Source organism: Arachis duranensis, chromosome 9 (genome assembly GCF_000817695.3).
Source record: "Arachis duranensis cultivar V14167 chromosome 9, aradu.V14167.gnm2.J7QH, whole genome shotgun sequence".
Classification (NCBI taxonomy): Eukaryota; Viridiplantae; Streptophyta; class Magnoliopsida; order Fabales; family Fabaceae; genus Arachis; species Arachis duranensis.
The window spans coordinates 87,351,240-87,369,148 of record NC_029780.3 but is presented as its reverse complement, the minus strand read 5'-3'; the positions used below and the strand labels follow the sequence as shown (position 1 = coordinate 87,369,148).

Below are 17,909 nucleotides of genomic sequence, written 5' to 3'. Positions count from 1 at the left end.
CATACCACAATCAGTCTAAAAATTCGAGAGCATTCATAAACTACACTACCAGCCAAAATATAAACCATCCATTACAACACACATATTTACCATTCCATACAGAAAATTCACACACAAGAATCAACCGTAACAAAACTTGGACAAGTGGAGCTTCAACTTAAAGAAGCTTTGAAACACTAAGTAGTTTAGTAAAAAATCAAAATTAAAAAAAAAAGAAAGAAAAGCAAAACAAAGTAGAAAAGGAACCCTTCTGATTTATGAATACTTAAAAATATATAAAACAAATACAATGCTATCCACTTTTTAAAAGGTCATCTACTGATGTATACACTAGTACAAGAGAGAGAATTAATAACAAACCACTAATTAACCAAGCTAACATTCTGTTTTTAATAAAAATTTACTATCTTTATCTTTGTTATCCTTCACACTCCGTCAAACTGGAGTATGGTCGAAGAGCTACTCGCAGTTTGACCCATAATCTCTCAAAGGCAACAGTTGATAATGGCTTGGTGAGGATATTTGCAATTTATTCAATCTCTGGGATATGCACAATATGCAGGGAGTTGTCCTTCAATTTGTCTCGAATCAACTGGACTTCAAGTTGAAAATACTTGGTCTTATCATGTAAGATTGAGTTGTGCATAAGTAAAATTGTGTTAAGGTTATCACAGTAAATAGTGGGAGGAGTTGAAAGAGAAACATCTAACTCTTGAATAAGGTTTTTAAGTCAGACTAACTCAACTTCACAGGATGCCAAACTTCTGAATTCTGTCTCAGTAGAGCTCCTACTAATAGTAGATTGCTTCCTACAAGACCAAGACACTAAATTAGTGCCAAAATACACACAAAATTCAGATACTGACCTTCGATCCTCAATATCAGCAGCCCAATCCGAATCTGAGAAAGCATAGAGCCTTGTATCATTGCATCTGTGAAATACTGAAATGTCAATCCAAATTTCTTTGTCACTTGTAAGTATCTTAATATCCTCTTTGCTGCTTTCCAATGAGGAAGAAGGGGTGCATGCATAAACTGACTTAATTTGTTGACTGCAAAGGAGAGATCTGGACGGGTGATGGTTAGATATTGCTCCTCCTCCTCTTCTTCTTCTTCTTCTTCTTCTTTGCGTTTCTCCTCCTTTTTCTTCGCGTGTTTCATCTTCATAGTTGTTTTTTTATTACTGTTGTTGCTGCATTTTTCCCCCTCTTTCTCTTTCTATTGATTTTGTAACATTATGTATTTTTTTTTGTTTGATTTTTTCTCCCAAAAAAAATTATAAGAAAACGAAAGAAGAAGATGCGGAAGAAGAAGCAGGAGAAGACGAGAAGGAGGAAGAGAAAGAGTTTTGAATTATACAGAACTTATCAGCATAAAATACACCCAAAATTCTTAAAAATATACCCAAATATCTTCGTGTTACACCCAAATTTACTGCAAATATAGAAAAATATTTTCTCTAATGCTGCATTTTTTCTTCTTTTTTTCTTTATTTCTTTCTTTCTTTTAGTTAAAAAAATGTAAGTTCATCATCTTTTAAGTAATTTTACAGCATTATATATTTTTTCTTCTTCTTTGTTTGATTTTTTTGTTTTTATTCTTATTAAGAGAATAAAACAAGAGGAAACTTGAGAAAGTAAAACAAAATGGAAAAGAAGAATAAGAAAAAAAAAAGAAGAAGATAGTGATGATGATGAAAAAAAAGAAGCAGCAGTAAAATATGAGGAAGAGGAAGAAGAAGAGTTTTGAATTATGCAGAACTTATCAAAATAAATATACACCCAAAAATTCTTAAAATACACCCAAATATCTTCGTGTTACACCCAAATTTACTGTAAATACAGAAAAATATTTTTTTCAATGCAAAACTTTTACATTATATTCAAATTAAACCATCAACGATGAAACATTATTCACCTACAAAATCATAAACTACTAACTAAAAAATTAACTAGAAGAAATTTCAATGAAAAAAAGAAGAATGAAGAGGAGGAAGTGGTGGTGTTGATGGCAACGATAACAAAAGAACATGCAGTGAAGAAGAAGAAGAAGAACGTGCAATAACGGCTGGAAGCGCGTGAATATAAATAACTTGTAAAGACTTATATGAGAAAACGCTTGTACGTGGAGAATTATTCTTAGTAAAAATAACCCTTACCAATCTTAATATTATGTGGCTGGAAGAGGCTCCTAACCATGTTCAAAATTTGGCTTGGCTAGACATTATAACCCCTGTAAAATGAAAGTCTCTCCTTCCATCAATAATAATAATAATAATAATAATAATAATAATAATAATAATAATAATAATAATACCAGTACATTTAAAGTATGGTAATTAATTTGATTTTTTTTCTTATGCATATTGCAAAAAATAATTATTTCTAAAACAAAAAAATAATTATTTACGAATGAACATAATTAATTATACCACAAAGATAATACCAATACGTTTATTTTTATCAAATTGAATTCTATTAAATTATTAATTTAAATTTATTCTATTTAATTTTTAATTTCAAAAATATTTCATACAATACATTGTTTTGTGTTTAAAAAAATTACATAGAGACTTTTTAATTGTCCAATTATACCATTAATACATTCTCTTACACTTTTTAAACTATACATTATTCTCTGTGTGAAAACTTTCAATTATTACCTATTGTCGTAATCTTAAACTACTTCATGATACCAATAATTTTCTTTCTCCTGCTAATTATATCATCGTATACTATCATATACTATTTAACGTACTAATAAATAAAATTCATAACGTAATATTGATATCATTACAACTAGTGGCGGAACTTTCTTGGGACAATGGAGCCACAGCCTCCTAAAACTTTTATAAGTAGTTCTATCTCAAAGAAAAACAAGTTAACTCAATTAGTTAAAATAATATGCTTCTAACTTATATACTTGGGTTCAACACCCATCTTCACCATTCTTTAAAATTTTTTTTCTTGCATGTATATATTTAAATCAATATTACACTGAATTATATTTAGTTTCTCGTGTATTTTCATGCATTATTTTATTTTTTAAATAATGAAAATTATAGTATAACTAATAGTAATATCAATTATTAATAAAAAGTTAATATTTTATTTTAAATCAACATTACAAGTTAAATGTTATTGTAGTATCAACACTGTTTATACTAATAAATTTTGATATTTTTATTTTATTAAAAATTTAAAATTTTATTTTGTTGTATTATATTATTTAATTGTAATAAAAATAATACCAAAAATAATTAATCTTGAAATTTTTTTAAAATAAATATTATCGAAAATAAAATTAATCTTTTAAAATATTACAAAACAATTTATAAGTCATAATCGTTTTTGTATAATTTAAATAAAAAATCAATTTCTTTGAAAAGAAAAATTAGTTTTTAGATTAAAAAAACGTTTATTTAAATAAAAAAAGTTTTATGGGCAAAAACTACTTTTTTTTATGTAAAAAGTAATTATTTTTTTAAAATTGACTTTTTATTTAAAATCAAATTGATTTATTAATCTAAACAATTTTTTTTTTTTTACAAAAATCATATTCACTTTTTTAGTTAACCTTTACTATATGTAATCCTACATAATAATTATATTTATAATTTTTATTTTAATATAAATACTATTATATAATTTCTTTATTAGATTTTTAGTCCCTCCAAAAATTTCTTTCAAATTCCGTTATTAATTGTAATTTTATCTAAAATCCAAATTAAATTAAGTTTTAACAAATTATAAGTCACTCAACTATTTGTTTCCATAACAAGCAACATTATTGTACAATCCGTTCCAACAAAAAACCACACAACTCCATCGAAAATAAGTTATTTTTTCCCCAACCCAAACTTTCATGTGAAACAAATAAATTGTCACATTTTTATCGACAAAACCAACAACAATCGACTGGAAACCAACCAGATAACAAAATCATTTGAGATACAGTAACAAAAAGCCCACAAACCTTAATTAACAACATTAACTATTAATCAATTTCACTTGATTAATCCCTTTCGATCAACACGCAACACAAATTTTAACAATTTACAGATCTTTTCTTCCTCCGTTGAGACACACCACACACGTTTGTTTATAGTTTGTCCACGTATATTTTACAGGTGAGGAACGAAAATTGCTTCCTCACCGTGACATTGACCCTAAATTAAAACACACAACTACATCTAGATCTGCTCATTCTTTTTTTCACTTTTCTCCTTTTCATCTACTTCTCTTTCTGTATTCATTTAAAAACCGGTCAATTTTCGATTTGACTCACCAGTTTCCAACTGATGTTCCAATTTTTATACGGTTCTTTGATTGGTCAATTTTTTTGTTAGATTAAATTACATGTCATCATCGGTTTATGAGTTCAACCAACTAATTCGAACCAGTTTTCAAAACCTTGAAAATAGTCTCGATTACAAAAACATTTATTTATAATGCAAAGATTATCAATATTTTATAAAAACTTATTTAATTTTATTCAATGGACGTATACTCATGTAAGGATTGATAGTAAATCTAGCCAAAACCTATCACGTCCATTTTTTTTAATGATTATCAATCAAATAAAAATTGTAAAATATTTTTTTTATTAATATATTATGATTGCTACTAGCATTACTAGTTACTAGTAGTAAACAAAAAGTTACAAGTGATGGGATGACCCTGGATTCGATCACATTGAAATACATATACTAGGAGAATTTAATCAAATCCATATTAAAGCATGGTAAATGGAAACGTGTGAAAAACTAATGCCATAACCAAATTCATTGCCAAAACAGCTACCTAATTAAAAACTTGGAACAAGGTATCCAAGCCCTTCAAAGATCAGGCATGCCCATCCCTGTTTTAGCATCATAAGTCTTCTCTAACACATGCTCCATTGGAGTATCTTTGGGACCAGCTGCAGAACATTGAAACGTAAACATAGGATAAGAATTCCTCTCTACTATAGCTAGAAACAATAGCAGAAATAAAAATACAAGAGATATCAATGAAGAAAAGCTTTTGGATCTGGTCCGAGAGAAATCATGGTAAAGATCATGGGCTTTACACCATATTCATGCCAAACATCTAATTGTCCAAAAATTTGTCATTAAAAATAAGCAGAACGCGCTCCAACCAAATACTCCACATAGTGGCGTAAACTACACATTGCCACAAAGACTTTGCCTTTTTCCTACTTCCAAATACAAATAAACCTAATCAATAGGAATTGGTCTAAGGTATAGACATGATATTATTTTTATTCCAATGAATCCATATATCCCTTTGGCTACATTTGAAAGAGTGGGAGACAAAGACCAAGTTAAGTCTCTATATTGTATTTGGTGTAAAGTGTACAAGACTGAGTTATGTTTCAGTATCCTAATTGATTTAATATAAATATAGAAACTGAAACAAATAAAATTACTTAAATACCCTTTCCTCCTTTCCCCTTTTCCTTATCAAATTTCTTCTTCTATCACAAAAACAATCAAAGTATGGGATTAGCAATGCATTGAAATGGTCATTTGCTCGCATTCCTCATGATATTCATAGCCCAAAGCTTTTGGTGCTCACAAATTTTAAATCAATTTCAGCTTATCAAAGTGACCAGAATTTCTTGGGTTTTCTTTGTGTTGCTTCTTATTCTCTATCTGGGTGTGCTACTGTCTATTCTCATAAAACAAATAAATAAATGAAAGGCCAAGGGAAAAAAGAGAGGAAAAACTAAAGAGAAGAATACTTCGTCGGCGGCAGTGGAACTTATAGTTGACACTTAGCATAATGGAAGAGAGAGAATGTAGAATAATGGAGAGAGCGAGAGAAATTGGAGTGAGAGAGATAGTGGAATTTGAAAAGTAGGTGAGGGTATTTTGGGAAATAAATGTTATTGAAGTTTCAATCTCTGTCTCTAGAAATTTCAATCCCATGTGTCCCCCCACCTTCTGGAGGGACAGAAATTGTGTCCCAAGACTGAAATTTTAGTTTCAATCTCTGGCTATCAAACACACAATACTAAGTCTTAATTTCCCAGTTTCAGTTCCAGCCCCCTGTTTCCAAACACTATTTTTTAAGTTTAGCACCGCATTGGAAGTAAGAGATACAAACAAAACTAGGTTGAAGAATAGCTAACGAGTAACTGAATAGATTGGCCTTGTAACAGGAGCATTTAGCCCTGTTTTTGGTAGCTATGTCAACTGCCAAGATACATATATAAAGACAACGAGACAGTAAAGATAGAGAATATTTTCCCCACAGTCCCCATATTTTGGGCAGAAAGTACAGAGGAAACCTGCCCTAGGATAGAGGCATTTTGCTTGCTTTTGTACCTATGTCTTCTCTTAACAATTTTGTGTCCCTCATGGTTTTCTGTATTTCTGTCCTGTGAAGTTGCCAAATGCAGGTTTAGAACTCCCATCAATTACCTTGCCTCTAACCTAACTTTTAACTGAATGAATATCACAATAAACTTTAATTGATCAATCAAAATTATTGGGATAAATGAATTACAGTGTTATGATCTAGCTTCCTAGTTCGGCTTCCGCATTTAGATATGAATGCTTCGCTGCAAGTATATTACTTTAACTAACTCAAATTCTGGAAGCAAGATTCTTCTTCTAAGCACTTCACAATTACAGTTAGGACAACTAAAATTCTTCAACATGAAATAATTCCAATTCCTGACCACTCTTTGAACAAGACTCTTATTAATGAGAATCCGAAGTTCTCTCAATGATGAAATATTCTATTTAAACAAGAGTTCTTAGTTCAATTAACTCCAACAGTATGCTATTGAAGAATTAGAAGGCTATTCCCTAATCAATATATTATATGTTAGTGCTAATTGGAATTGAATATACATATATTTGTGCAATGTTCTATTGCTAATTTTCTATGGAACTCATTGTCTGACATATTTGATACAACAACAATAATGTTGGGTTTATCCTGAAAATTTGGGTCAGATTTTATCAATTAAGTTTGTAGGTTTTGGGAGAAGAATGGAAGCCAAATGTTTATGGCAATGTGCTGTCTGCCATTATTTGGTGTATTTGGGAGGTGAAATTCTTGCATTCTTAATAGAAGGCTTTTGGGCAGCAAGTCTTGTGAGATAGATTTGCACCTACCTAGTGTAAAGAACACGGTCTATTTAAGGGATAATATCCTGCTTCGTTTTCTGTATTGAAGACCATAGTTATAAGGAAACTAATACTTTCAAATACAGGAACAGGTCACCACATGTAAAATATGTTATGTAGAAAGTATATCCATGGCATTCCTATACGTAGATGAATTGTTAATTGTTAATTGTTAATTGTTAATTGTTAATTAGTACGTGGTATGTCACCTAACCAGTGAAATTAAGTAACTATGTTGAGGACATCTTATGTACCATCCTCTATGTAATATCATTCCCTTAATCCCTTTGTATAAAAAATATTTCTTCTTTTATCACAAAAATATAAAGGAAAAAAATTTCTTCAACGTAATCAGTCGGACAACTAAATTGACCACTCCCCCACTCTCTTTTCAAATATGAATTTCCATTCTATATATCTGCATATTTTTGTGTCAACTGCCATCTTTTAAATGTGTATATTAAAGGAGGATGGATCAGCTCCAAAAGTGACTCCTGAGTATAATTAGAAAGGCAGAAGAAACAACATATGCTTACCATATATGGAAACTTTAAAGAAAAGCTACAGCTACTACTTAAACAAGGAAAAAAGGGCAAGGTTTTAGATATGTACGTTGTGTGGGTCTTGGTGTAGTTCTTATCTTGAGGATCTCAGGTCGAGGGATTATGGACCCAGATGTTCCTATTCCTCTGGATACTCTGACTTTAGTACCATCTTCAAGATATTTAATCCCAACCTTGCAAGGCTTCCTGCACAAGTGAAAGTGAAAATCAATTACTGTGAAACATTATTCCAAACCTGGAGATGCAACAATCACTGGTTCAATTTTCAAACACAAGTGCATATACCCTGTAACTGGGTCAATGACTTGCACATTGGAGGCATGAAGAGGGGCTTCAACTGTAAAGATCCCCCCTTCATGACCTGGCCCTGCCTTGATATGTTTCTTTACCTGTATAAAGGACGTCAAACAAATCATTCAAGTAAAAAAAAATTAGAAAGCATAGTGCACCCATTTAATAAAATTCTCACTTAATCTCAACAAAATACAAGAGTAGTTACTGATGCAAATATAGATATAAACTCACATGAACACCAAATCATTCAAATTATAACAAAATACCCAATAAAGCACTAATACTTACATGACAAACCAAGACAAGCCAAATGTTTAAAATAGCACGAGAACAACATTGTTATAAACAGATACGTACACATATGATTTATATAATTTTCATGATTTTATAAATATCAATCTACCAATATATACAACTTTCTAGGCTCTGCCAGAAAATTTAAGAGACATTATTAACATATGTCACTTGTGTTACTACTTACTACAACTAAGTTCATTCGAAAATTTACAAAATATCATTTTTATTGATATTTCCCAACCTATTTATACTATTTCCAAGTCATGTCTGAAGTGTGAACCAATTGAGAAATACATGTTTGGTCAAATATAGATACAGATACACATACGTCATGCTATGTTGGTGTCCTTGCGACCAACACATCACTTAATTGGTGTGCATGGTTTCTAGATCATACCATATCTTTATGACAAAGGTTTGTATATTGTTATTGTATCAATTTTTTTCCATAATCACATGCTAAATATGACAAATAATATAGATACCTCTAATACAAGAAAAACGCCGGGAGAGGGGGGTGTATAAAAATATCACACCATAGTTAGGGATGAAGAGTGTTTTATTTTTCTCACCAAATTTTTACCTTCGACAATAACACGATTCTGGGAACGAATAACACGTTTAATGACCCCAGACTCACCCTTATCTTTACCCCTTATAATCATAACCTGTTACATATAGAAAATGAATATGTAAAATGAAATTTATAACATAAATATGTAAAAAAGGCAAAACAATATTTAGTTGGATTCAGGGATTGTTATTACATTGTCACCTCTGACAATTTTCCAGTGTCTAATAAGTTTCTCTGCAGCTTTCCAACCCATTTCAATGTAGCACTCTGCAACCAGAAATCTAAAAACAAATAAACAAACAAAATTAAATTCAATTAAAGAAGAAGCAAAGCTGGGTGGAAAAGAAAAAGGTAAGACAAGAATTTCAATGAAATTGCAAATGGTGTTAATGGGCTTTGCTTTGGCCCTGATCCGGCACTATATTTTGATCAGATCTATTTTGTTGACCCTTATCCAGCCATGGACCCAAACAGAACATAGCCTAAACACATTAACCACCAACTTCAACATACAATGGCTAATGATATTCATATTCTGTTTACAGCACAATATAGCATAGCAACAAAAACAACCATAAACACCAATAATCAGGAAAAAAAAACATCAATCAACCATTAAAACTATATATATTACACTACCAAGAATCAACATCATCAATCAGTTACTGAATAAACAGAATCATAATGAAAACAGAATTTTGTTTATATAAGAAAATCAAAACAGGAATCATACAATCCCAAATTGCAAATTTTTTCTTCATAAGAACAGAACAATGAAAACATGAAGCATATAATAAATCAAAAGATCACCAATTGCAAATTTTTTAATAAGAACAGAAGTTAGAACAGTGAAAAATGATGAAAGATTAGTAGTTTTCAACCCAATTTTAACAAAGCTCATCACAATTTTAAAAAAGCAATGAAGGAACAGTGAATCAATAACATAGGCAGTGCAAATTCAAGAAACTTCAATAAAATTTAACTACAGAAACAGACAGTAAAGCAGTAATAGAGTTATCGATTTAAAATTTATCATCAAATACATTCAGTGAGCAAAACCAATCAACCAAGTACTGACTGGGCATTCGGGGAAAAAAAAGAATCAAAAGAACATTTAAATCACAGCAAAAACACAACAATAGGAACATTTAAAACAAAGCAACCCAAAAAAAAAAAATCAAAAAATCACCAATTGCAAATCTTTTAATAAGAACAGAAGTTAGAACAGTGAAAAATGAAGAAAGATTAGTAGTTTTCAACCCAATTTTAACAAAGCTCATCACAATAATTAACAACAACAAAAAAAAGCAATGAAGGAACAGTGAATCAATAACATAGGCAGTGCAAATTCAAGAAACTTCAATAAAATTTAACTACAGAAACAGACAGTAAAGCAGTAATAGAGTTATCGATTTAAAATTTATCATCAAATACATTCAGTGAGCAAAACCAATCAACCAAGTACTGACTAGGCATTCGGAGAAAAAAAAGAATCAAAAGAACATTTAAATCACAGCAAAAACACAACAACAATGGGAACATTTAAAACCAAGGTTCAGAGAACCGGACCGATTATCGAACCGCTTTAGTCACTGGTTCACTGGTTCATTGGTCCAACCGATCTAACCGATGGTTCAACCGGAAAAACCGTTTTAGAATAAAATAATAAATAAATTATAATTAAACACCATAAAATATAATTATAGTCTAATATAAATCTTAAAAGATCAAAAAGTACATCAGCAACCCTAAAACAACAACACCAGTATATTATCAAATAGCAACAATGAAATAGCAACACATTATAAAACACTAAAACAGCAACACCACTACATTATCAAAACACTAAAACAGCAACACCAGTACATTAGCAACATCATTCAGCAAGGCAGTGATGACACTAAACTAAAAACTAAAAACAGCAAAATCAGTACATTATACTACATATCAAAAGTTCAAAACAGAGCATTCAGTAACCAAGCATTAGCATTAGCAAAGAAGTGATGACACTAAATTAAATAGAGCATTACCAAGGCAGTGATGAGTGATGACACTAAATTAAACACTAAAAACAGCAAAATTAGTACATTATACAACATATCAAAGGTTCAAAACAGAGCATTCAGTAACCAAGCATTAGCAATAGCAAGGCAGTGATGACACTAAATTAAACAGACCATTAGTAAGAAAGTGATGACACTAAATTAAACACTAAAAACAACAAAATTAGTACATTATACAACATATCAAAAGTTCAAAACAGAGCATTCAGTAACCAAGCATTAGCATTAGCATTAGCAAGGCAGTGATGACACTAAATTAAATAAACATTGTTTTCTCGCACCAAGTCAGATATGACCATTAGCATCTGAGCTACCAATTGTTTGAACTCATTTCTTGAACACGAGGTATTTTGAACAAGACCCAAGCACAAAGTAAATGTGCAACCAGAGACAGATACTTCATGTAAGCAATCAACAGATTGTAATAACAATTTTTAAGGGTACAATATGATTATTGTTGTTTCCAATAGAGTTCTGGTATGTGAAAAGAAAAGATATGATTTCTGCTAAATCAGAGATATCCATAGACTCAAATCTGCAGGTTCCATTAATAAAAATTGAACAGATATTATTTGTTAGTAAAGCTCCTTCTATGGTTGGCTCATAACTATCGGGTTCTGGAAACATTACTTCTTGCTTCAAGATTTCAGGATTCCAGCAATCAACATCTTCAGAGATACCAGAAATCAAATAGTCATTAAAAAATAACATGAAAAATAGCAACTCAGAAAACAAATAGCAGAAGAAACATTGTTATCAGCAGTTGCTTCTTGATTAATACTATCTTCCATAACTAAAATTAATAAAACATATATGAAATTAAAAACAGCCACAGCAATAAACATTAATAATTCTATCTACACAATGAACATTAATAATTATGCAGAACAAATTTGAGAAATTCAGCCAGTCAACAAATATGAAAAATCGAGTAAGTTTCCAGCATTGACAGAGTACAAAATAGTAACAAATTTGAGCTACAAAACAGAAATTTGAGCAACACACAGAAATTGAACTACAAACAGAAATTGAACTACAAACAGATATTGAGCAACACACAGATTTTGAGCTGCAAACCAAGTTACCACAAACAGAAATTGAGATGCAAACCAAGTTACCAACAAACAGAAATTGAGCTGCAAACCAAGTTACTAACAAAGAAGTTCACAGAGGCAAAGAATAAAGATAAGCAGAGGAAGTCAGTTCAGAGAGGCAAGTCGAAGTTCACAGAGGCAGAGAACAAAGATGAGCAGGCTACGAGTCACTCACCGCGCGACGATGAAGACAATGGGACGGGCAGGGAACCAGGCGAAGAAGGAGGGTTACTTGGGCAGGGAACCAGGCGAAGAAGGAGGGTTACTTGGGCTGACGACCAGGCTGGCGGTTGCGCTGTTGACCGGTGACCGCGGCGACGAAGGAGGGCGCGGTGGCAGGCTAGGGTTCGGCGGCTAGGGTTCAGTCTTCTCTGTTCTCTTCTCTCACTCAGATGAATATGATTCAGCAGTGAATGGGTTCGGGGAAAGAAAGGGGGGGTTTGGGGTGCAGGGTGCAGGGTGCTCCACGGGTCGGGTCGGGTTAAGGGTTTCTTTTTTTTATAACAAAACGGCGTCGTTTATGCAGAACCGGCCAGTCACCGGTTCGGCCCAACCGGCCAGTTTTTGGCCAGTTCGCCGGTTCTTTTCAAGACGGTTTCTGTAGGAGGACCGAACCGTTTGTATTGTCGGTTCGCGGTTAAACCGGTCAAACCGGCCGGTCCGGTCAGGTTTTCAGAACCTTGTTTAAAACAAAGCAACCAAAAAAAAAAATCTAAAAATCACCATTGCTGAAAACAATGATTTGATCCGTGTATGCTCAAAGAATTGAAAGCTAAGCTTACACGAAAGTGAAGAATACCAAAACCAAAGAACCTTCAATCACAGCTTAAATCAAGAACAGAAAATCACAACAAAAACAAAAAAACTAAAAGTAACAGAAGAACAGCAGAACAACACCACAAGAACAATTAGCAAATTAACAAATTCACAATATCAGTTAAAATTTACCAGAAGAACACTAATGCAAGTGGAATCATCATGCTAATATGTTTTCTGCAAAGATGTTATTTGTGCAGCTAAAATTTCCTAATTACTAAGATCCAATTATTCTAATTTCACATGCAATCTTTTTTTCTTTTTGTTTGGACGAGGAAGCCACCCAGGTGATAATCTATATATATTAAAAAAAACAAACAAATTAAAAAAACCACAGAAACAAATATTAACCAGAATAAACATTATAACTAAATCACGCAAAGATGAGAATAATATATAATAAGAAGAAACCAGAAACCAAGAGATCCCACCTAGATCCCAATCCAAACCCACTGAACCTGGTCTTACAAAGTAACCACTAACAAGCATTCCACAATTACGATAGGAAAAAAACACTACCACCAGCCCAAAAATCAAAATAATAATAAACATTTAAAGAAAAAATCACACGTACGAGCGCACGAAGAGAAATTCAAAATTAACTCACAGGGAAGAAAGGATAGAAACTGAAAGTACGTCAAAATCCAACAAAGATAAGAGAACTGGATGGAAGTGAAAATAAAAAATAAAAAAAATAAAAAAGGGGAATTGAGAGAGGAAAGTGTAACATTTAGAGGGAAGTGATGAGATAGGGGCAATAGCTTACATGGTTACATGGGGTGGATGGTGATCAGAAAAAGATCATAACTTTGGAAGTTGAGAGAGTGGAAGATCAATGGAATATCAGCATGTCTGAAGAGGATGCAAAAATGGAGAAGGGAGAGAGCACTTTGAGCGAAAACCAAAATCATAAATGATTCAATATATTTATAGAATTTTTATTTTTTACACAGTATACAAAAAACTTTACTATGCATAACTATTCCAGCATGATACTGTCAAATCTAATTTTAGTATATTGTAAAAAAAATATTTTTAAAAGAATTTTATTGGCTGTATGCAAGGTTCTAAAAACCGGATCGGTCATCAAACGTTTTAGTCACTGGTTCATTGGTTTACTGGTCTAACCGGTCTAACCGTGGTTCAACTGGAAAAACCGTTCCCTAATTAAATAATAAATAAATTATAAATAAACATCCTAATCATCTTTCAAATTTAAAACTCTATGTAAAATATCACCAACTAAATGTAATTAATCATCAAAATATGCAATAACTTGCTGCAAATTTGTTGACAATTAACATAATTATACTTCCATTAAAAATAGCTCGATTGAATTACAATGCACAAGTTAAAGATAGAGAATATTGTCTTAATATAGCTAAGTCAAAAAGTAAAACAAAACATGATAGTGTTGCACAATAAACACAGCCCGAAACAAACACACAACACAACAGAGGCTGAAACAAAAACACAACAAAGCCTGAAACATAATGAATCCAACACGGAGGAGGGGTAGCAAGTCGGCGGAGATCAAGAACAGGGACAGTGCAACCAAACAATGAAAACAGAATTTTGTTTATATAACAAAATCAAAACATGAATCATACAATCACTAATTGCAAATTTTTTCTTCATAAGAACAGAACAATGAAAACATGAAGCATATAATAAATCAAAAGATCTCCAATTGCAAATCTTTTAATAAGAACAGAAGTTAGAACAGTGAAAAATGAAGAAAGATTAGTAGTTTTCAACCCAATTTTAACAAAGCTCATCACAATGATTAACAACAAGAAAAAAAAAAGCAATGAAGGAACAGTGAATCAATAACATAGGCAGTGCAAATTCAAGAAACTTTAATAAAATTTAACTACAGAAACAGACAGTAAAGCAGTAATAGAGTTATCCATTTAAAATTTATCATCAAATACATTCAGTGAGCAAAACCAATCAACCAAGTACTGACTGGGCATTCGAAAAAAAAAAAGAATCAAAAGAACATTTAAATCACAGCAAAAACACAACAACAATAGGAACATTTAAAACAAAGCAACCCAAAAAAAATCTAAAAATCACCATTGCTGAAAACAATGATTTGATCCATGTATGCTCAAAAAATTAAAAGCTAAGCTTACAGGAAAGTGAAGAATACCAAAACCAAAGAACCTTCGATCACAGCTTAAATCAAGAACAGAAAATCACAACAAAAACAAAAAAATTAAAAGTAACAGAAGAACAACAGAACAACAACACAAGAACAATTAGCAAATTAACAAATTCACAATAACAGTTAAAATTTACCAGAAGAACACATGCTAATATGTTTTCTGCAAAGATGCTATTTGTGCAGCTAAAATTTCCTGATTACTAAGATCCAATTATTCTAATTTCACATGCAATCTTTTTCCCTTTTTGTTCGGACGAAGAAGCCACCTAGGTGATAATCTATATATATTAAAAAAAAAAACAAACAAACAAATTAAAAAAACCACAGAAACCAATATTAACCAGCATAAACATTATAAACTAAATCACGCAAAGATGAGAATAATATATAATAAGAAGAAACCAGAAACCAAGAGATCCCACCTAGATCCCAATCCAAACCCACAGAACCTGGTCTTACAAAGTAACCACTAACAAGCATTCCACAATTACGATAGGAAAAAAAAACACTACCAACAACCCAAAAATCAAAATAATAATAAACATTTAAAGAAAAAATCACACGTACGCGCACACGAAGAGAAATTCAAAATGAACTCACAAAGAAGAAAGGATAGAAACTGAAAGTACGTCAAAATCCAACAGAGATAAGAGAAGTGGATGGAAGTGAAAATAAAAAATAGAAAAATAAAATAGGGGAATTGAGAGAGGAAAGTGTAACGTTTAAAGGGAAGTGATGAAATAGGGGCAATAGCTTACATGGTTACATGGGGTGGATGGTGATCAGAAAAAGATCATAACTTTGGAAGTTGAGAGAGTGGAAGTTCAATAGAATATCAGAGTGTCCGAAGAGGATGCAAAAATGGATAAGGGTATGCATAAAGGTAATAAATTGAAAGTTGCAATCCAGGCTGCCCTACTTAGAAGGCCTGAAATATACAAGAAGAAAGAAACACCTAATCAAACTGATGGGGTTTCTGCATCAGGCACAAACTTGAATGGTGAAGTCATTTTGCAAGACCAACCAATTGTTTTGAGCTCGCCAACTGATGGATCAATTGATTAATTTTCTATTTTTCTTTCTTCTACATTACTTTCTTGTGGAAAACATAGGGACTATGGGTCCAAAAATCTATTCCTAGATTCCTTGATTCCTCTATCCTTACATGGAACAAAAGGAATCTACTAATTCAGACACCTCATAAAATAAAATCAAAATTGAAGATAGGGAGAAAAAGAAAAAACAAGGAACGAAGTTTGGAAGAGGATTTGATTTATTTAGTTTTTGTTTCTCTATTATTTAAATCTCAATAGTAGCGGTACAAAATCAAACAATCTAAATTCTAACAGAAATCAAACAGAAATCAACATACAAAAGCAACATCATTAATCAATTAATTCTAACTAAAGTACTAAAGTATTAAAAATTTGAAATCCTGAATAACTTAAAAAAATAAAAATACATACCTGGCTCTGGCTGATGCACTGCCGGCAGAGAAGAGGGAGACCGGAGGTGACGAGCAGTAGCAATAGCAGGAGGCGACGAGCAGTAGCAGTAGCAGGAGGCGACGGACACAGGAAACGACGACGTTCGAATCTTCGATGGAGGTGGCGCTGGCTGTGGCGGGCGGTGCGGTTGCCTCCTGCGAGCACGGTGAGCCGAGTGAGGTGGCGCTGGCTGAACGGGTCTCTCTCACTCTCTCACACTCTCTCACACTCTCTCAGACTCTCAGGCTCTCAGCTCTCAGGTACTCTCTCACGGCCAAAAGGGAATGGGTATGGGAAACAGGGAAAGGGGAATGGAGGCTCGAGCTAGGGTTTCTCTTTCTTCAGCTTAGTTTAGTTTTTGTTTTTTTTTTTAATTTTAATCGAAATGACGTGGTTTCAAGTGAAGGAAAAAAAAAGTTCAAACCGGTTCGGGTTAAATAAAATCCACCGGTTCACCGGTTTTTATTAGATTTGGCCGGTTCAAACCACTAAAAATGTCCTCGAATTATTTATATTAAAAGGTTAACTATCAAAAATGCCCTCGAATTATTTAAACGCCGACAAAAATACTCTCGAATTTTACTATGAACAAAAATATCTTCAAATAATTTAAAAACACAACAATACCCAATAGTAAATATATATTCTCAAAAAATACATTAGAGATTGAATTTTGATGCAATTTTTTACAAGCATAATTAGTAAAATGAGATATTATTATCCTTAAAATTTGGTGATTTTTCGTTGAGTATATTTATTTTTGTAATTTTTTTGTTAACAACTAATAATACTTTTAAAAAATCACAAAAAATATACATACTTAGAAAAAAATTACTAAATTTTAAAATAAAAATATCTCATTTTTTTTAATTATACTTGTAAAAAATCACATCAAAATTCAATTTCTAAGACATTTTTTGAAAATATATATTTACTGTTGGGTATTGTTGTTGTGCTTTTAAATTATTTAAAGGCATTTTTGTCGATAGTAAAATTCGAGTACATTTTTGTCAGAGTTTGAATAATTCAGAGGCATTTTTGGTAGTTAGCCCTATATTAAAATATAGAATATATATATATAATCCTTTCTTTCCTCGTCTTAGGTTTTCTCTCCTAGGACTTGGGAAGTGTAGTGCAACTTGTCCGAATCATATCGTGCAACTCGTTTGTCAATGATTGTCCACCCCAAACTAAAATAGGGAGGGGTTTTAGTACTCTATCGATTTTGTCTTAAAAATGCAAAACATGGAGAATGAGGAACAAAGAAAAAAGAAAAGAGATAATAGAACAGTAGAAGAAGAGGATATAATAACCTATGATGAAGAGGATGTAACGGAAGCGGTCCAAGATTGTAAGACAAGCATAATAGGAAAACTAATCACCAACAAACGCATCAACATACAATGGATA

At 32.0% G+C, this 17,909-nt stretch overlaps 1 protein-coding gene across 2 annotated transcripts; it reads right to left on the bottom strand.

Moving 5' to 3' along the window:
• Positions 1-4,586: 4,586 nt before the first annotated feature.
• Positions 4,587-16,845, bottom strand: LOC107466125 (uncharacterized). Of its 2 annotated transcripts, XM_016085104.3 has the most exons (7): positions 16,479-16,845; positions 11,563-11,600; positions 9,063-9,150; positions 8,868-8,963; positions 7,990-8,093; positions 7,754-7,890; positions 4,587-4,920 (listed from the first exon to the last, which is right to left on the bottom strand). In XM_016085104.3, exons 3-7 carry the CDS (start codon positions 9,120-9,122, stop codon positions 4,838-4,840), a joined length of 480 nt encoding a protein of 159 aa, XP_015940590.1. In that variant the 5' UTR covers positions 9,123-9,150; positions 11,563-11,600; positions 16,479-16,845; the 3' UTR covers positions 4,587-4,837. The 2 variants fall into 2 exon arrangements, with proteins under 2 accessions (XP_015940590.1, XP_015940589.1); XM_016085103.3 differs by lacking the exon at positions 11,563-11,600.
• Positions 16,846-17,909: the final 1,064 nt, after the last annotated feature.